At 38.4% G+C, this 21,941-nt stretch overlaps 1 protein-coding gene across 1 annotated transcript; it reads right to left on the bottom strand.

The window, feature by feature from the left end:
• Positions 1-15,306: 15,306 nt before the first annotated feature.
• Positions 15,307-17,760, bottom strand: LOC104604557 (alpha carbonic anhydrase 7-like). Its single transcript, XM_010268954.3, has 7 exons — positions 17,265-17,760; positions 16,932-17,149; positions 16,511-16,617; positions 16,204-16,318; positions 15,938-16,102; positions 15,769-15,822; positions 15,307-15,530 (listed from the first exon to the last, which is right to left on the bottom strand). Exons 1-7 carry the CDS (start codon positions 17,356-17,358, stop codon positions 15,435-15,437), a joined length of 849 nt encoding a protein of 282 aa, XP_010267256.1. The 5' UTR covers positions 17,359-17,760; the 3' UTR covers positions 15,307-15,434.
• Positions 17,761-21,941: the final 4,181 nt, after the last annotated feature.

Below are 21,941 nucleotides of genomic sequence, written 5' to 3'. Positions count from 1 at the left end.
TGTGTAAAGGCCTTTAGCCCTTTACCTTTCCATGTGTAACCCAACGTGGACAAGTGTCATGGATATTGTACATCGGATCCGATGCGTTTTAACTTGAAGGGATTTTTTTTTCGAGTCTACTAAAATTTTGACACGTCTTTTACTTTTCACTTGGCCAACACCTGCAGGCTACAACAGGCTGAAGCTTTAATGTTAATTTGCATTGTTAGTCCAAACACAACCCAAATCCCGTTCCCCCAACTATTAATGGGAAAACAAAGCCTTCGCCAAGTAAAACAAGGTGACTTGCTGTTAACGGGTTGGGTTGGGTCGTGATAAGGGCGGATTTGGCCCTCCAATAATATTGTGATACATGGCACCTCGGAACAAGTAGGTGACATCCATAACCACTTAAGCAACAACTTGCCTTAGCTAAGTTGACGGTGTCCCACCTAACGGCCTGGCCCAAGTGCGAACTAGCGGCCTGGCCAGGCACGACCTGGCACAGGCGCCGACCTGGCAGGTCGTGATGAAGGCGGATTTGGCCCTTCAATAATATTGTGATAAATGGTACCTCGGAACAAGTAGGAGACACTCAGAACCACTTAAGCAACAACTTGCCTTAGCCAAGTTGATGGTGTCCCACCTGGCGGCCTGGCCCAAGTGCGAACTGGCGGCTTGGCCCAGGCGCCGACCTGGCGGCTTGGCACGGGCACGACCTGGCACAGGCGCCGACCTAGCGGCCTAGCACAGGTGCCGACTTGGTGACCTGCAAGACGTGCTCGCTGACCCACGTGTCGAACGATCTGAGGTACTCGCTTCTTACAGATAATATTCCATGCTCTTGCAGGAATCACTCACTCGCTTCTTACAGATGCCATCGAACTCGTTAGAAAATGTGATAAATGCCAGAGACATGCCAATATTCACCACCAACCCGTTGCCGACCTCAAATACCTCACCAGTCCGTGGCCCTTTGCACAGTGGGGCATTGATCTACTCGGACCATTCCCACCAGCAATGGGTGGAAGGAAGTTCTTAGTGGTAGCAGTGGACTATTTTACCAAATGGGTAGAAGCCGAACCCCTCGTAACAATAACAGCCCGAAATGTCCAAAACTTCTTTTGGAAGAACATCGTATGCCGCTTCGGATTACCTCGAGTATTGATCTCCGACAACGGCAAACAGTTCGAGGACATCAAATTTCAAGACTGGTGCCGAGACATGGGGATCCAACAGAACTTTACTTCAGTCACGCACCCTCAGACAAATGGCCAGGCAGAAGTCACGAACAGAGCCATCCTCCGCGGACTAAAGGCACGGCTGGATCGAGCTAAAGGATTGTGGGCAGATGAACTATCCAATATCCTATGGGCCTACCGGACCACGGAGAAAACTGCCACGGGAGAAACACCCTTCAATCTCACCTACGGCACCGAAGCAGTGATCCCCGCAGAGATCGAAGTACCTACGTTGCGCCTAGAAGCATACAGTGATCAAACAAATGAGGATGAGCTACGCACCAACCTCGACCTACTCGACGAAGTAAGGGATCTCGCGTACATTAGGACCGCAGCCTACCAGCAGAGTAGCTCGGTACTACAACGCCAGGGTCAAGAAGCGGAACCTCCACGTTGGCGACCTGGCCCTTCGTAAAGTTATGGTACCTGAACCTGGCACTGGCAAACTCGGGTCCAATTGGGAAGGTCCTTACCGAGTGAAACGAGTGCTCGGGGAAGGAACATACGAGCTCGAGACCCTCGAAGGGAAACAAGTACCTCGAGCATGGAATATTGTCAATTTGAGGCAATATTATCTGTAAGAAGCGAGTAGGTGGGTCAGCGAGCACGTCAATTTGAGGCAATTTCAGTGACCTCTAGTTTGAGGTCAACCCTAAACTAACCCAACCCAATTTGCACCCCTACATGATTTGCAAATCAACATTACATGGTTACCTCTATATCATGGCCCCTATTTTTGAGGGTTGCATTAGAAGGCCTGTAGCTTCTCTTTAGTTGCCCTAAGTTTGGCACCACCTCCACCCTTTGATGCAACAAATCGATTGGGGACTGCATATGTCCTTTCTTGCAGGCCGCCCATTCTTCACGGAGCTCTCCCCAGTGATCAGGCCCCTTCTTGCTCCCTTCCACATAATCAAATGATTTCTCATCCTCTGCAAGCACGATTTACATATACATGAAGTTAGTTTCTTTGACACACCTCAAACTAGAGAATTGAAGAAAAAAGAAAGACTAATCTGCATTGGCCATTACCACTTTCCTGAGAGGTGGTTGATCTTGAATTCAAGATGAGAAGTAGACAAAGAAGGCCAAGTGCAGAGAAGGGTGTGCCTAGATTCTTCATGTTTCACAGCCAAAGACTTGCAAAAGTATCTATCTGTTGTGGAAATGATGGATAACATTGTTGCTTTATATAATATCAAGATGAAGACCTAAAGTGGGGGCCATTTAATATCCTTAAAGAAAGTAAAATCCTGAGGATCGGATAAAGGGAGATGGGATCTGTTCCTCAGACGGGCATCTCACAGGCACATTCACGTGTATTGGGAACATCTTCCGTTAATAATAACTTACAAGTACGGAAGATATTTCCAATGCATAGTAAGATGTGAGTGTGAGATCGGTGTGAAGCGCCCCTTGTGAGGAATAAATTTGATCTAGAATAAAAGCAACAATCAAATTCTGTATTTTGGATTGATCAATACAAATTTAACATTTTATATAGAAGTAGCAAATTATATCGATAAACTCAAAACATTTTCAAAGCATTTCAGATGAAAAATTCCCTCTTACAAATCAACTTAATTAAAACACAACTACAACACCACTATACCAAACACGCCAGGTTGTTGGGGTGTGGGGTTGCTTCACTATTCATTCAGTCATTTATTGAATCTAACTAGACTAAAGCTGGAAAGAATAGCCAAATCGAATGGATCCACCAGCTTTTCTCTATCCTTCCTTTAATTTAGGGTGCCACGTAGGGATTCATTGCAGGGCAAAACTACTGCCTCTCAATTCGAATTGAATCACACCTGAATCTTGTCTGTAGTTGTACACTCCAACTTTAATGGCATTTCGTCCACAAGACCAAAACCATAATCGTCATCATATTAACAATGGCAAATGACAAACTTGGGGCCTATACTACAAATTCATCAAAACAAATGATTCAATGTCTCATCCACATTCAAAGTATTAGCAATACATTGAGGAGCGCTGGATTCATTATTTAGTACGCCTTTAGTATTGGATACAGATATTTTCCTCAGTAAAGTTTAGGCTACACACTTCATCCAGGGAAAGGCAGAAAAAAGAAAGGAAAGGAAAAAAAAATTATATCCAGTCTTTTGATCCCATCAAGGGATGGAACATCTTGCCACCCGTAAGAAGACACAGACATGTTGATATGCATTTTAATGTTTATTATTTTTTAAATAAAGCATTCAAAAAAAAAACACGATTAGAATCAAGGTTTTAAAAACTGATCTGGAACTGGAACCATTCAGGCCAATGGTTTTCATGTCAATGATTTGGCGTGACCTAGCGAGAAGGGGACACATGGACACAATCTGACTAAGAGATGATAGCTCAGCCCGATAAGTCTAGTTCGCAATAATTGAAATTGAGTATTCAATCACCTCGGCATAGGGTCACCTTGGCAGAGGGTCACTTCGGCGTAAAGTTACCTCGGCATCAAGGCACCTTGGCATTCAATCCAATTCGGAACTAAAAGATCAAAATATTAGCTCGGGGCTACCGACCCAGACCGCTACGTAACGATCCCGGAAGTCCCTCCAACAGACTCCGAACCTCACGGGATCACGCCACGTAATGGCAGGCCTAATCCTCTCCCGCCCAGATTGGGCGGAATTGATAATCTTTATTAGTTGATAACGTTACTCCCCAATTAAAGCGGAAACGGATCCCATTAGGACGAAAATCCCGGAACCGATCCACAAAACCCGCGAGGACTCAACTATATAAAGGCACAAACCCCAATGATACAAGGTACACGTGATTTTTCTACTCTCTAGCTCTCTAGCTCTCAAAGCTTTTCAGCTCGCAACATAGTTTACTGACTTAAGCATCGGAGCGACCTTGCCGGGTTAGCCACCCCAGGTTCTCTGATTCGCTGTCTTGCTGATTCACCTATCTCGCTGCCCGATTGGAAGCCAGATCATCCTCCAGCAAGGAGTAGTCAGATCGCGCTACATTAGAGTGCATGATGCATGCATGCAGCCAGAGCTTTTAATTAAAGAATTTGGTAGCAACAAATTAAAAGTGAAGAAGATAAATGCGACTTTATACACTTTTTAATTGATACATATCCACGGTTCAGATCCATGTAATTTTCAACAGTCTCTTCGAACTGTTGCCAAATGTATTATAATTTACACTTTCCTCGGATGGATTTTATTAGACTCCATTTGAAGTCAAGGTGGCATTTGATAACACTTTTCAGACTTCTGAGGTCTGAAAAGGTTGTTTTCCAAACGCTATCTTTGTTTGGTATTCTCTCTTATTACTAGATATAAAATCCATATTCATATCTTAATTAATAAGAGGTGGACGGGGTCCTTAAGTGGTCAGATGTATTTTAGAGGTATGTGAAAGACAAAAATGTCTCCAAAGAAATTTAAATATGACATGTTTTGTCCTTCATATTAGTTAAAAAATTAGATCACTCGAACCCTCACTGCAACTTGAACGAAACTCCACTGCCGTCAAGCTCTCTCACACAGGTATGGTTTTGATATGCATATAGATATCTCTCTCTCTCTCTCTCCCCCATCTTCCCGCCACCGCGACCACCGTTGCAAGTTCAACGAGTAACAACAACAACAATAATAATAATAATAATAATAATAATAATAATAATAATAATAATAATAATAATAATAATAATAATAATAATAATATATTATTATTATTATTATTAATTAAAATTATTTTTACTAATTACTAATTATTTTTATAATCATTAATTTTTTTATTTTAATCATTTCATTTATTAATTAGTAATTTTTTATTTTTTATTTGTATTGTTTCAATATTATTTTGAGGTTAAAAATTATTTTTTATGAGATAATGCAAATTGAACTCATTTCCAAATAATATGTTATAGGGGTAAAATAGTAAAATCAATGAATTTTAGATGGTAAAGGGTTGATCCAACACAAACAAACTTATGGATTCATAGCCTCTAAAAAGTATAAAAGCACCTATGCTTCTTTTTAGATTTTAGACAATATCTTTTTAACTTTTCAGATTTGAAATTTCAAATTTATCAAACACCACTTAAGTTTCGGTGGATTGAAGGGTGCTTGTAGCCTTGCAAATAAACTTTAAATCCTTGACAATAAGCTTAATAGGAAATGGAAGTATGAAGGTGTGCTTTGTTTAAGCTTCAATAATAAACTAAGGGGGTGTTCTGCAATATGGTTGAAATTGTTTATGAAAATAAAAACTGTCACAACTAGCAAAAATAGGGTTTGACTATGATATGGAAAAGATATGATGTCTGAAAAACTTCTGACCAGTCAATTGTAGAGGTGTGCTGGCACAACCCATATATACTATATATGTATAAATAATATCATATAAATTATAATTATACAATAATATATAGTATATAATATATTAACAAATTCAACAATTACTTTCAATTTTATTATACTAATTTATTTAATTATTGTATATATAAGCAATTGTATACATCAAAATTCATATAAAATTAAAATTTTAAGTTTTTTTTTTCATTTTTTAAATAAATAGGCAAAAATAGCTCTAGCCTGATCCATGGCCTGGCTTGGAGCCAAGGCTTGGCCTACAGGCTAGCCTGGCCTGCGGTACGACATGGGCCTGCATGGGCTTGGGCCGTGGACCATGTCCGACCGATCCCCAAACTTTTCATTGAGGGGGGTGGCACGGCCTGGCATGACACACTTTACACCTCTAGTGAACTGGAATCATAAACATGGTAGCCAATCAGGTGTTATTTATCAAAATTCATGAGTGGGTTTTGATTGGTCAAAACTCTTCCCATACCAATGATACCGTATCTTTTTCGCATCATAGACTTTCCCGCAAAAATAATATAATCTTGCTGATATATGTGGCAATTGTTCTTTGTTTTCAAAACAAATCCAACTATGTTATTGATGGTTTTGAAAAGTGGATCAGACCAGACGACCGGTCTTATTGGTTGACCTAGGAATTGGTCATGGTTCTAGGTCTAATTTTGGATTCTAAACCCATCCAACCGAGGTTTGGATTGGACAGTTGGACCATTTGACTTAGCAATTAGTTGTCAAAGCGGTTCAGTTTTCAGATTGGCTTTTAAAACTATGATGTTGTCTAACACTCGTTAAAAGACTAAAGAGAAGCTTTAATTTCTTTCTTTGCTTTTTTAAGGGAAGAACCACCCCTCAGTTGAAATTATAATTATGATAGATATTGAAATTATAACTATATTCTTATTTTGATTGTACACAGTCTTGTATTCTCTTCAGCTTGCCCAAGTATGGAGTTTTTGCTTGTAGGAGAGGTTTAAGTTGAATCCAAATTTGGCCTTTGTTGTTCACTTGATGAAGTGAAGAACAAACTTTTGGGGGGTGTTCTTTTTTTGGATTTTGAGAGGGGGGAAAATTGATCAATGGGATTTTGATTTCTATTGACTAAGAATCCCATGTTCATTTTTCAGATTAATGTGGGGACTAGGGAAAGTTTATTTTCCTGGGTATTAGTTACCCAAGTAAGTGATACCCATCTCCTAGGTGGGTAAATAACTTTCCCACTTATGAAGAAAGTTGCTAACACTTGAATGGGACAAAAATGCCCCATTTAATAATAGATTTTTATAACTAAAATGGTCATTACTTTATTTACCTGAAAAAAATAAAAGAACATGGGTAAATGCACTTACCCATGTAAGTGTTTCCTAGGAAAAACTTACCTAGGTAATTGCATTTACTCGGATAAGTAATTTACCTAAAAGCGAACGGGGCCTTGAAGGTAACTTATTAAATCTTTATTCTAATAAAGTTTTTCATGGACAAAAACGAGATTCTAAAAACTTTAAAGCATTATTTGAAATACAAAGGAGGCTTTTGCAGGGTCAAAACACAAGGGAGGTTTAAGTATTTTTTTTTACCTCGCAATTTCTTTTTTAGATGGTGTTTGGAAGCGTGGACGCTTTTTGGAACCGATTTTCAAGAAAAAACGCTAAGCGGCTCGGCACGACACGAAGGCTCACGGGCCATGCTAGGCCTGACACAGAGGTACGTGCCGTGCTGGGCCGAGGGTTCAAGGCCAATGGGCTGTCGTGCCGTGCCACCCATGACCCGCGGGCCAGCACGACACAGCCCGCGGGGCCTATAGCGGGCCATGCTCAGTCCGCCCGGAGTATAGCCGTTGCCCCACCCAAAGGGGTCCAACGGCTAGTTTTAGCTTTTTTTTGGGGGGGGGTTACAGAAATACCCCCCAACAGCTATAAACAACCATATTAAGGGGGTATTTGTGTATTTTGCATTTTTGCTTATGGGGGTTAAGAAAATGACATAAATGCCCCTCAACAACTATAAAATAACTAGTTTAGGGGGGCTTTTTGGGTAAAGTTATAAATAACTTTACAATGGCCAAAATACCCCTCCCAACAACTAAATAATAACTACTTTTTTGGGCAATTGAATTATGTTCAATTCCTATAAATAGCCCTATCCTCCACCATTCTCATCACACTAATTCAATAATTCTCCTATTAAGTTATTCTCTTAATCTCTTCACTCTTTCCTCTCTCAGTCACTCAGACTCTCAGTCTCTTTTAGTCTCTCATACATTCTCTACAATTTGAGTGAACTCTGATAATCTCATAGTCTGATTGGCTGATTGTCTGATTCTCCAAGTTAGCAATTTGGGAGGTTTGGATCCTTGGACGTTGTCACGTTGAAAGGCTTTAACTGTTGAAATCAAGTTGGGATTCTGAACCGACAATCTGGGATTCCGGGGTAAGTCCAATTAAATTAATTTTATTTTTTTAGAATTTGAAAAAAATGGCCAACTCTTCCCAAAACCCCAAGTTTAGTAGCCCGATTTGGAGAATATTTAAAATAGAAGATGTTGAAGGGAAGGGAAAAGAGCAGTTTGGCAAAAATGTAGAAAATACTTTAGCTATTGTAGCAAGGGTGGTACTAGCCATTTGACCAGACATTTTCTCACACATGAGAAGGAAGAAGAAATAACCCACAATTTAAATGAATTTTTGAAATAATGGAAAATAAATTTTAAAAATATTGGGAGAAGTCGGAGTCTCAAAGAACATTTCTTGCTACCAATCCCACCATGGCATGTGATCCGTGATCTACTAACATCTCCGGTGTCTACAGGCTACAGTTCCATCGGAGTCTTGTTTAGCTGTTTTAGTACAGAACCTGCATGTACCACACTACAACACTACCACTATACCAGGGTTGGCTAAATGCAATCATGAATCATGATGCTGAATATAGATTACATCTTTACAATTACAAGACAAAGGAGGGCATGATACTACATACTACTACAATACTACATACACCAGATATTTCATTTTTCACCTAAAGCAGATGATGAAAGTGTGTGTGAATGCTTTCATCATAATGTATAAGTAAATTTTGTTTAAATTGTAAATTTTAACAAATAACCCACAATTTTTTTTACTGTCAAATTATTGTAAATTTTGTATTTTCAATTTGTAACTATATAGTCTATAATTCTATATTTTATTAATTTATTCCATTTTCATATTTCATTCTTCCAACTATACAAGTATGAAGTTTACGAAGTATCCAACCATTGTATATTTCATAATTTTAATATCTGTATAGTTGTATGCTTTGTAATTTGTATCATTATTCATTCAAATTTAAATGAAAATAAAATTCTTAAATTCCTATTTGAATTGTTTTATACTTTTATTTATTTATTCTTTGGACAATTGTAAATTCTTTATTACTTTATTATTTGTATCCGATCCTGAATCCTGATCCTGATATGACCATAATTCATTCAGTGAGTCTAGCCCGGTTTGGCCCAGGCCCAAGGCTCGCCCTATGGCCCACCCCAGCATGGCCCAAGCCCACGACACGACCTACAACCCGACCCACAGCACGACACGATCCTGGGCTTGGGCCGTGGGCCGTGCCAGGCCGACCTCCAAAATTTCCACACGGGAGGGCAGCACGACCCGTGACGGCCCGTGGGCCAGCACAGCACGGCCCACCTTTAGCGCGGGCCGCCCATGGGCTGTGTCGTGCTGGCTTGGCACAGCCCACTTTACACCTCTACTTCCAAGACCTGTTTTTCACAAAAAAAAAAGCGCTTTTTCCACGTAGGCAATGAACAACGCTATGCTGTTTGGTAAGATGATTTTCATCACCATTTTTCATGTATGCGTTGACAGGTAAACACCGCATAGGATACACATTAGTCAACCGTTGGGAGAAACGGTATTTGATGTTTCATGCATCAGTGAGGTCCCAATTTACGAGGCATACCTGATTTTTCAATAAACGCCTGAACCAAACATTCATACATATGGGCGTTTGTTGAAACACCTATGTGGATCCAATGTGACACTGTTTTTTTGAAAAACAGCCACGATTCCAAACATCCCCTTAATTTTTGACAAATTACCAAAAATGTGTACTATTGACATGTTTCAGATCTGATCATATCATTTTTTATTGGTACTATGGTACGCGTAATTATCTTCGAAGAACGCATCCTTTGTAATACTCTATTCACATAAATGTTAACTTGAATAGAAAACCCAAACCTACTGCCAAACCTTTTTTGAGTCCTATTAGCCTGTGAAAATAACACTTTTGCATTGGATAAATAAGAAACCTAGTATTTCATACATTTTTTTTGGTACTATGGGGGCGTTCTTTTTTTTTTTTTTTTTGAGAGAGGGAAAGTTGGTAAATGGGTTTTTGATTTCCATTGACCAAGAAACCTATGTTCTTTTTTTAGATTTATATGGGGATTAGGGAAAGTTTATTTGGAAAGGTACATTGCACCCCACTATAGAGTTCTGAATTTCACTGTAGACTTACAATAATTCAAAATGTCAAATACCCACCTTAAACACCAATACCCACCCGTGTATTGGCATCAATTCCGAGTTGGCACCTACCCCAACTGTACGGTAGAGCTAAGAATTCTGACGGTGGGTGAACAATCATTCTCACAAGTTTATTTTCCTGGGTATCATTTACCCAAGTAAGTGATACCCATCTCCTAAGTAGGTAAATAACTTTTCCACCTAGAGAGAAAGTTGCCAACACAATGAGACAAAAATGCCCCTTTTAATAATGGACTTTTATGACTAAAATGGTCATTGCCTTATTTATAAGAAAAATAACAAAATATGGGTAAAATGCATTTACCCGGGTAAGTCTTTCTTGGGAAACATATACCTAGGTAACTACATTTACTTGGATAAATAACTTACCAAAAAGCGAAAATGGCCTATATGTTACACATTGTAGGGAATTAAGGGGTGGCAATAAGGGAAGGGTGCACGTGAGGTCCATTAACCTTATCATGGAAAACCTGCAATTATGAACGTATTTGGTACTGTGGGCCTTTCCTCAAAAAACGGTGCCACGTTTGCACCAGCTGGGAATAAACGTTTATTTGAAAACATAAAGGCCTTGAATTTAGGGAAAAGTGCCTCGAATTATATGCACATAGCCGTTTGGGGAAGCTTCAAATTCTCGCTTCAACAGTTCGACGTTTCACAAAATGCCAACCTTACCTGACGCTGATGTGTTGGCTGAGTTGGCATGACCTGGTGTATCACGGGCCATTCAAAATGCAAGAAAAAAGTTAAACCCTAACAATAAAAAGACTTGTAGCACCGAGGCAACCATTCACACAGAGCAATAGTCGGAGCTGTTGTCTTCTCTACAGGAGGCATCCCGATTAGAAAAACAGTAGTCGTTTGATAAGCCCATTCATTTATTATCTTTTTTTGGAGGAAAAAGGGCTAATAACTCCATTTTTTTTGCAGGTATAACCCTAGATCGATTGTCATTTGACGCCAGTAAGCCAGTTCGACCGCTTAGTTCTTACTTTTCATCGGTAAGTCTTAGGTTTTCTCCAATAGATTTATTTATTTTTTTTTTGTTTTCCTCTTTCCGCCGGTAAGCTTCAAGTATGGATTTTTATTAGGGTTGCTATTGGAACTGTTCATGGGTCGGGTAGCTCGACGGCCTGGCCCGGCCCAGCCCCTAGATGGGCTTGAACACAGATTTGAGCCTGCAGGCTTGACCTCGGGCCTAAAAGCTCAAGCTCGACTATTTTACGGGCTGGGCTTGGGATTTATTAAAAAAGACCGGCCTGGCTCGACCCGACTTTTAGGTTAAACCAAAAACCCTAAATATCCTAACCCCTCTCTTCTCATTCATCTCTTTCTAGCCGAACCTTAGTTCTCTCTTCTCGGTAGTCGAACACTCACCGGTGCAACCTCACACTCTCAGGCAGTCAGAACCAGTGAACACTCACCAGCACAACCAGTGAATTCCGGCAGACCAGCGGTGAGTCCTCTCTCTCTCTCTCTCTCTCTCTCTCTCTCTCTCTCTCTCTCTCTCTCGTTCCTCTTCTCACTTCTTTTCTCTCAGAATCTCAGACGTGAACTCAGGCACCAGCAAGGCGGCGAACACAAGCACCGGTGGCGGCGGTGAGTCCTCTCTCTCTCTCTCTCTCTCTCTCTCGTGTTCCCCTTCTCACTTCTTCTCTCTCAGAATCTTAGATGCGAACTTAGGCTCGGCTCGGCGATGAACACAGGCACCGGCGGCGGCAGTGAGTCATCTCTCTCTCTCTCTCTCTCTCTCTCTCTCTCACACACAAACGCGAATTCAGCATTGGCGAACATAGTCACCAACGATGAGTCTTTTCTCTTTGCCATCTTTCTGTTAGGTTAGGCTTCCGACTTTTATTAGAGCCGGGCTCGAGTTCGGGCCTAATAAAATCCTGTTTATGAAGAGTAAAAGCTCGGCCCATCCTATGAAGAGCTCTAGTTATTATCCATCTAAATTGACTAGAACTACAATAAGAGATCTCTTATGTTTTTCTAAATGAAGGCGGTTTGCTAGGCTGCATTTCAACTACCTTCTTGAATATTTTTAAAATACTTTTATCTCCTTTGTTTGGTTCATGATATATATAAGATATCATAAGTCAAAAATTTTCTAAACCTAAAGTGAAAAAGTTTAGACAACAGACGCCAACCTGCAAATGATTGTTTGATTGCATTGATCAACTTCTTAATTCCTCTGTTATATGGGTTCATCTGTAACAACAATTGATTCACAATTTGTTACATTCTCCATTTTGTGGGGCTGATATATATATATAGAGAGAGAGAGCTTCATGTTTATTAGGAGCAATGGTTTGGTGAGGAAGGCAAGCTACAATTAAACTTGGCCTCCTGTACACCAGCTATTGCCAAACTGAACAGAGGGGTCTTAAAGGGATGGCAGTTGGTGGACTTCAAGTAGTTGGGACCAAGGGTGAGATGGTTAGAAGAAAAAAAGGATAATTTGTATATAATATACGTCATTATATATTAATTTCACACTTTGAGGCAATGTTCTAAATATCGATATGCTTGATATGCCGGTAGGGGTGTATCAGGCAGTATCAGTACTTTTTTTTTTTTCAAATCCGATTCGGGGGGCCGGTTTAAGGTTCCTCTACCCCCTGAACCGGTCAGGACCCCGATACACCCTCTGTAGGGGCGTATCGGGGTGCTCCCGGTACAGGCCAATATATGTCAATTTTTTGAACCTTGCTTTGAGAACCTGTACCATACATTTTAACCATTGGGTGTGGTTTACATTCAAGATCCACCATTGGATCTCAAAATCGACCATTATATGCAGGACTGGGTAATTTGGACCATTTGATTGACTCAATGGATCCTAAATTTCAAGTAGAAGTGACACCAAATCACTAATATGGCTGTTTCTTAAAACGCCCGGCCACCAAATAGCCATCGATGAAGAAATGTTTATTTTTGCTGAATTGTAAAGTGACTTTATGGGCTGTTTATTGAAACGTAAAATTAGTGTTATATCATATACACGTTTATTAGATCATTTATGGAGTGTCTTTATTAAAACTAATGTTTCTATTTTCTGCTATGCCACCAGTGTTGTAAATTCTCAAAAAAGAGAGCTGAAAAATGGGGGAAAAATTAGTAAACTAAGGGGTGCTCAACAATATTGGAGTATCAATCTAAGCACTAGGGTGAAACCTGTCCATTGATGATATAGTGACATAGAATCCGGATTTCATACCCACAAAATTGGTTCTCACGTCATTCTCACAATACTTCAGCTGTGCAATGGGATCATCTTCCTATGAATGAAAACATACGAGTAGGGAGATATTGCACAACTATAAGGACAAATTTTGTAAGGGCTAAATCCGATATCAGTGACACGTTATCATGAGATGTGACCTCTCAATCTTGCTAACATGAGTCATGGGCCTCCTGGCCCATTTCACTCTATTATTATTATTATTATTATTATTATTATTATTATTATTATTATTATTATTATTATTATTTGTATATGCTTTTTATCAGGTTGATCTTGTAATTTTTTAACTACTTGTGGCAAAATTGCTAATGCATAAGGGGATATTTGAAACTTGTGAAAATTTTTACTGCTTGTAGATGAATAGCTCTAAAGTATTAACAACACTCGGTATAGCATTGATGTTTATTGCATATGAAATCACTGTTTGGTTTCACCATTTATCAAATAAATACTAGAAAACTGAAATGTTTTGATTTATGTGCATAAGGCATTAGGGAAAACATCAAATTCATGTTTCCCCCAATTCTTAGGCATTTCTTAAAATGAAATGCTGATGTGGTGCACTTTATCTGAGGTGGAGAGCAACTTTATGGGGTATTACTTGAAATACCCATAAAACGTCCAATCAAATTAAAAAAAAAAAAAACCGTTTAAAATAGTATTTTTCAGATAGTTGTTTATCTAAAAAAACATCTGTCAGAATACTCTCGCGGAACCAAATATATGCTTAGAAAAATGAATCCACATGCACCAAGGAGGATTCATGTAACTAAACCCATATAGTACCAAAAAATGCAACGTTTATTGGCGTCAAAAAGATGTGCAACTTTGACCTCCTTGGATGGAAATTTGCATTGTCACAAAACTTTGGTGTGCATAGCGTTATTTGTTATCAACGGATTCAGCAGGTTATTAACAACTGCTTGAGTCGTGTGGTTTTGCCACCATTCGCCTTCAATTTTGATTCAGTAAATTTATTTGCACTTGGCAGTGTAAATGAAATTAGCGCTAGTATAAATATAGAAGAATGCAAATAGGCTGAGTGTAAAATGGTGCTAATTTGCATCAGGTAAGAATACAAATCATAGTAACAAACAAATGGATGTGAAATTGAAACAAGTAAAAAATTTGTATTTGATTCAAATTTATATTGCAAACAACCAGAACCTTGCGTTTTGGGAGGTTCCAAATATTACTAGTACATTTACAGTAGGGCGTGAATGGGCAAGGATTAAAATATTAATACTCTCAATACCCTCAAGTGGATATTGTAGGTATTGATATAACTGATACTACTTGATTTTTAGTTTTCTTTTTTTATTTATTTATTTTTTTAATTTTATAGGTATTAAATGGCCCCACCATTTATTATTTTAAAGTTTCAAAGTTTCCAAAAAAGTCTTGCATAGGTGTATGCAAGTGAATCTGGGTAAACCAATACGGTTTATACACTTCAACTCGGAAAAAAATAATATTATGTCAAAGCCTTTGATAGCTAACCCTGTACTTGGTTTGGTAAAAAATGAGAGAAACAAAAAGCTGGGGAAAATTCTTTAGAAATTTCACAAATTTTATTCAGGATTTATGAGGTGATTGAGCTAGGTTGACTGAGCTGCTTTTGAAAAGTTGTCTACCATAGCTTTATGAGAAAGCTGATCTTTGAGCTCATGCAAGCCTATTTTCAGCTTTCCAGATTTTCTATCAAAAGGGGCGTTACAATTTTCCGGGTTTCATGGTTCATGCAATGCCAGCGGCCATTATCTGAAAGCTCTCCCAAATAGACACTTTGTTAGACTTCAAGTTTCTGTTTCTCTCTTATGTTGTATCAAACCAAACATGGGTTATAGGTATGATTCCCGTTGATAATGGGGGATGAAGAAATTCCCCTCGATGCTTGAATCCAATTGGCAATTACAATCCAATCCGATCAGAAATTGAAAAATCAAATGGCAATGGCTAATTAATCTCATCTCATGTCAAAGAATGCGATACATATAATTAAATTGATAAGTAATTAAACAAAAATTAACTCAATCGTTTCCAAAATATCAACAAGTATCTATCAGTTAACCAAGTCTCGTGTCAAAGACTGGGGCCGATAGAGTTGGATGTTGCGATTGTTGAGAAGTTGCAGGGGTCTTGAGTTCTCTTCAGCATACTGCAACAATTTCAGAAACAAAAACCCAGAATTAGAGCCCTAAAATCAAATATAAAGAGAGGTGGGCGGCTTCAGTAACCAGCCCACTAGCTAGACCTGGGTCATCCTTGGGACTAAACTGTCTCGGACGGGAATAGGCCCATCCCATTAATAAATCCAGGATCAAATATTAATTAACGTTCAAGCTGCTGTTCAGACTCAAATCTCAAATTCTCAACCAGAGGGAATATCAACTTACATCGTGAACTGCCACCCTCAGAGCCTTCACTTGTCCTCTGGTAACAGTCCTCACCTGAAATCAATAATTTGGAGTTATACATGGAATTTAATCTCTTGCTGCTGAAATGAAGCAAGAGAGATCATTGAATTAGGTGATCAAAGAGTGTGAAGGAGGAATTACAGTATACCTTTTTGTTGATAGTCCAAATAACGCCTTGAGTGCATGGAGGAACAGTGAGGGAACCCATGTATCTGTAATACTTCCTGCTGCCTATCTTTATGTGTCTTGGGTCTACCACTCCCACATTCACCTCTCCTTTGCTATCAGCAATAGACCATATACCCTTCATCAACTGTACAAATTTAACAAACATCCACCATCATTTTTATTAGTACCAGAGTTTTGTCTCTCTGTGTGTAATTGTGTACTTGTGTTGTGTGTTTGATTTTTTACCTCAGAGAGGAAATCATCAGGCCGGCCGATCTTGTAAAGAATTCCAATCACAGCTATTTTGTTGACCGCTTTAGTGTCCGAGGTTACATGAACCATGTGCAGCTCTAGGTCAAACCTGAGAAGAAGAAAACTTTTATTTCTTCATTTCATTCTAATTGTAGGTTTTAATGTTGTTGAATTGAACTACATGCAGCTGTACGTGGAACTGTGAACCATGGATAGATTTTAGATTATACAGAGCCCCTAAAATAATAACAAATAATTTATCAAGAATATTGAGAAAAAAGTAGGCAGAGAAATTAATCACCTCCTGCCATTAATAGTGTGCTCAGATGGTGAGTGCCAGTGGCTTTGCTGGAGCACATAGTCAGTGCCATTGATGTTAATAGATCCACCACCACCTACCCATTGAAGCTGCAACCATGACCAATTACAGTCGGATACTCAAAAGAAGAAATGCATTGTTGGTGCTGCAGATAGCTATCTGAGTCTGAATTCAAGACCTCCTCTAGATAAGGGCTATACCCCTTTTTATCTTTGGAGAACAGAATCCAGGGAGGGGCTGTATATGGTTCAGCTACCGTTATCGAGATCCAGATCGAGGGAAAACCATCAAATATAAACGTTTTAAAAGAAAACATGATCCATCAAAGTAACAAGTCTTCCCTGAGAGAAGAGATCAAAGCAAAGTTATATACATTGAATAATGGAACATCACAAATGCTTACCGCAATGTCATGGCCCCTATTCTTGAGAGTTGCAATAGAAGGTTTGTAGCTTCTCTTCATTCTCCCTAAAGCTGGAATCACCTGCACTCGTTTGTTCAACAAATCGATTGGAGACTGCATATCTCCATTCTTACAGGCCGCCCATTCTTCATGAAGCTCTCCCCAATGATCGGGCCCCTTCCCGCTGCCTTCCAAGTAATCAAACTCTCTCTCATCCTCTGCATGATATATATAAAACACAGAAATTAATTAAAACACTTGGGTCGTCAGTCAGTCCCTGCAACCCATGTCACTAATCGGAAAACACACACTGAAATTTGCATCTGCCATTACCAACTTCCTGAGAGGCAGCTGATCTTGCATTCAGGATGACAAGTAACAGACAAAGAAGGCCAAATGTGGAGATGGGTTTGCCTAGATTCTTCATGTTTCACAGCCAATGAGTCGTAAGACAGAGAAACAAACACAGGTAGATCTCAAATTTGTAGGATGGAGTTGGAATGCGGGAGAGCCAGAGAACTCTCTCTGCTTTATATATAATGAAGGTGAAGAAGATAGAAATAGAAACCGTGGGGGAAAAGGGTCTTTGGACAGAAACAATGAGAATTTCTTACATGTTTCTTGGATTCAACCACTGCGTCTGCGTGTGAACAAAAGAAAAGAAAAAGAAGAGAGTCCAATTTGTTCGGGCCTTGTCCCAGAAAAATCAGAGTGCAGAAAACGAGTAAGCCTCAGTAAGGTAACCATGTACCGGTTACAGGCTTACAGCACACCAATCCACCACGAGTCATGTGGTTCAATTCAAAGGTTCTCTAGACAAAATCAAAATAATGTTGCGTTACATCGGGACCAACTTTATACTCATATCGGCCAAAACCAGTGGACCCTGCCCGGGACCGGCCCCTAATGAGAGATGGGTTCAGCTTCAATGTATCCTGGCGAAATCCATTCTTTCTTCCTAATCCTAGAAGTCTCGACATGGGTTTTGGCCATCGTCCAAGTAGGTGGTACTTCCAAAATAATTTCTTTCTAAAGCTGAATAGACTACAAGGACTGGCTTCTGTGCGAACATTCTCGAATCGGGCGGTTTAGTCATATAATGCAATTAGGCAATCAAAGAAGAAAGAACCAGTTGACACTGGCTCAATTTTGAAACATCGTGTACCGAATATCTCAAAGAGAGTCCGGATCACTTGCCAACAAAATACGTTTCAACCCTCTACCAATATAATCTTATAAGATGAGATGTGTGGTGTTAGATCAAATTGATAAAATTTTAGAACGTGTTTTATTGACAGAAATCTCAATTATGTCATGGGTGGGGTTAAGTGGTACACCCTCTTTCAGCCTTAATCGGGTTTTGGGTTAGGGTCAGGTCAAGTGGGCCTAACGTATAATGGGTTCAGGATTTTAGGTTAAAGAACATCCATAGTAAATTAAAACATTGATATCACAAAGGCTGCATTTGGTAAGAGTACAAATGTTGAACCATTATATTTGTATTTTATTATTCTTCCCAAATTGAGCCAAAACAAATTAATTTGCATTTTGGTTCAGTTTTTCTTTTGCAAATGTTTGATAATGTATTTTTTATATAAAAAAATGAAGGTAGACTTATTTTGTATGGCACTTTTGGTTAGGATTAGGAGAAGGCTTGAAATTATGTTTTAATTGTTTTTTTTTTTAAGGCTGGTTTGATAGAAATAGAAAATCAAACAAAAAGTTCTTAACAAAATTTGTGCATTTCCTTAAGAACTTGACAACATTCCCTAACATTTTGTTTAGGCTGTGTTTGGAAACGCTGTAAATGGAGTGTAAATCTCAGTTCAGGGTAAATTTAGATTCTGGTTCACTTTTGCTTTTGTTTTGCAATATTACATTTTTTCATTGACAAATGACAGATTAATACATACTTCATTGATAATAAGATGTAAAAGTACATCAACAAAAAAGAAGTAAATTTGCAATCAAGTGGGATTTTCATAAAAAAAACATGTTTTATCGGAAATCGTGTTTGCATCCATTACAACTAAAAGTCTATTTGGTAAGAAGGTAAATTTGTCAATGCAAAATTAATCAAACTTTACAATTTATATGAACCATTTTACACTATATATTTGCATTCACACATATTTGCATCGTTTCCAAATGCAGCTTTAGGGATACAAACGGATTGGATTGAATTTGAATTAAGGTATACTTGAATTCGATCTAATACTATTTATCGAATCTGATACGATTCGATTTGAATTCGAATCCTATTGGTATATTGATTCTTCGGATCTAATCCGATTTTGACTTATTATTATTTTTTAAAAATTAATAAATTATTAAAAGAAAAAATAAAAAATAAAAAAAAATAATAAACTAGTATCTAATAATTGGCCACCGATATTGACATGGCATAATTGCCTAGAAGGTTCCAGTTATTAAAACAAAGGGAGAAATATATAAATCATCTCCGAATTGAGGGACCCTGGCTCAAACTCCCATCTTCCACCACCATTATTCTCTCTCCTCCATCAACCACTTCTCAGGGCTCAGACGTTCGGATAACCGATCATCTTCTAGCTCCGCCAAGCAATGAAAATTAAATACATTCACCCAGTGAGATGATTAGTTAAGTTCAAAACTCGTTAGGGCTGCAAATAAATCGGATCATATTAGATTCGAATTCGATACTGATCCGTTAAAGAGGTAGATTCGGATATTCCTCTTTATCTTAATAAATCGGATAGGATTGGAAAAACCAATCTGTTAATTTAATAGATTGAATTTGGATATTGGCTGATCGGATCTGTTGTAACTCAATCTGATTCGTTAATTATAAAATATTATATATTATTTATATAATATATATATTATATTATTTATATAATTATATATTATATTTTATAAATAATATAATATATTATTTATATTACATAATATAAGTATAATTCTAATTGCATCGGATATCTGATAATACATTTAAATTCAAATTCAAATCATGTTTGTAAAAATCCGACGAATCCTTATTGGATTCAAATTAATCGGATTTTCTTAACGGATCAGATCTGATATGTTCTTACCGAAATCCGATCTATTTGCAGCCTTAGTCCTCGTATAGATATTTAAATTCTTTTATTTTTTTAAATAAATAAGATAATAATGATTTTAGTCATAAGAAACTATTATCAAAAGGGATAGTTTCCTTTTATTCAAGTATTGTTGGAAAAATTATTTATTCACCTGTGTCATTTATTCATTTTAGGTCAATAAAAACACGGGTTGGATTATGATACAGAAAAAATAACTGACCAATAAATTGAAATCACAAACATAATAGCAAATAACGTGTTATTTATCAAAATTCATGAATGGATTTTGATTAATCGAAACTCTTTCCATATCATATCTTTTCTGCATCATAGATTTTCCCTAAACGAAAATCTCATTAATCATCTTTTCCTCAAAATAAAAAAAAAAAACAATAAAAAGAATTGCTGAAAATAACATTAAAAGATGACTCTGGAACGATGATATTGACAGAAAACCTTATATCCATATTTAATCCGATGGGTTGTAGACTCTAGCGCCGAGATCAACATAACTGGTCAAGTTGCTGTTTTTGGACGATCGAAATGTGGCATCAGTACAGAGAAGCCTTCAGCCTTGGCCGTTGAGGAGCATTGCGCTAACCAAACATGGCCGCCACGTATTACTTCTTTTGGAATCGGACGAGTTGTGTTCACATCTGTTGCCACCGCTTCCTTGCAACTCCCTCCCCCATTGACGTCAAAACCAAGCCTCTGATGACAGAAATGAGATATCTGGACTTTCTCCGCGGTCGATAGAGCATGTGGACGAACAAAAGACAAACCTACTTTTTCACCACCTTCACACACAAAGAAAAGAAAAACAAATTAGCAATGAATAAAATGTGAAAGCCATGAGATAAAACGAGAACCGGTTGTTGTAACACAAGCGTGAAACTTGTTACCCGCGTGAATTAATGGTATTTTTTAAAGTAAACTATTCTTATGATTTAATTAATTGACTAAACATACTCTTACTGTTGAAACTTGATTAATCCTATCTTTACTGTTTTCAATAATTGACTAACATATGTGACTTTACGTGACCTATAGTTTTTTTCAAAACCTAATATTACCCTCGTCCCAGCCCCTACTCTCTCTCCTTCTCTCTCTTCCTATCTTTCTCTCATTGTATACTCTCGCTACTAGTTTGGCGTTCATCAGATCCACAAACATACTGATGGACTCAGATTAATACTAATTCAAAATACCTCATTTTCATTTCCTATGGTTTTGTTTTAACATTTGAATGTTCATTTTGCTTTGCTTATAGTTAGTCTTTGGTTATTTGTCGTGTTCAGATCTGCAGTGGTGGCGGAGAGGATACGGAGGAGAGAAGAAGGAGAAGAAAAAAAAAAGAAGAGAAAGTGTGAGAGAATAAGAGAGATTAGAGAGAAAATTGTCGTTGCCACTTCTGGTTGAAGCAGAGGTCGATGATGAAAGGTACTATAATAGTCGATTTCGGTTGATTTATTGGGATCTTGAAGAAGAAGAGGAAAAAGAGGAATGGACAGAGGGGTCACTACCACTCCTATGTTTTCGTTCGAAGAGGGGTCATCACCACGCTGCTGCAACTCATTGCAACAGCGGATCTGAACACGGCAAATTGCCTTCTCTCTCTCTCTTCCCCTCTCTCCCTCATCCTCCCGATCTTTTTTCCCACCCCTTCCCTAATTTATTTTTGCATTTTGGGTCATTGTTCACCATTGTCTTCAAACTCCCAAACTTGAGCTAGGTGTCATAGTGGCGACAAACTGTAGATTCTCCGGCAAGCAGAACTCGAGTCCAAAAATTAACTTCCTATCACTAAACTCTCTGTTATAAATCCGGTCGTCATTGCCGCTTGAAGCTAGTAGTCAGTGATTGGAACTGATCGAAATCTCTCCCCTGATCCTCTATCATCCTCCGTTCCCTTGTTGGCAATAATTCTCCG

This window comes from Nelumbo nucifera, chromosome 6 (assembly GCF_055504915.1).
Source record: "Nelumbo nucifera cultivar China Antique chromosome 6, China Antique-T2T, whole genome shotgun sequence".
Lineage (NCBI taxonomy): Eukaryota > Viridiplantae > Streptophyta > Magnoliopsida > Proteales > Nelumbonaceae > Nelumbo > Nelumbo nucifera.
The sequence above is the reverse complement of the archived record's forward strand: the minus strand, read 5'-3'. Positions and strand labels throughout refer to the sequence as shown.

What these genes read in the sequence shown, in the direction of transcription:
- LOC104604557 (XM_010268954.3), bottom strand. Translation starts at nt 17,358, where the DNA reads ATGAAGAATCTAGGCAAACCCATCTCCACATTTGGCCTTCTTTGTCTG. An exon ending in CTGATGATTTCCTCTCTGAG is followed by an intron (nt 16,103 to 16,203) that starts GTAAAAAATCAA and finishes AAATTTGTACAG; the next exon opens with TTGATGAAGGGTATATGGTC. An exon ending in TGAGGGTGGCAGTTCACGAT is followed by an intron (nt 15,531 to 15,768) that starts GTAAGTTGATAT and finishes AAATTGTTGCAG; the next exon opens with TATGCTGAAGAGAACTCAAG.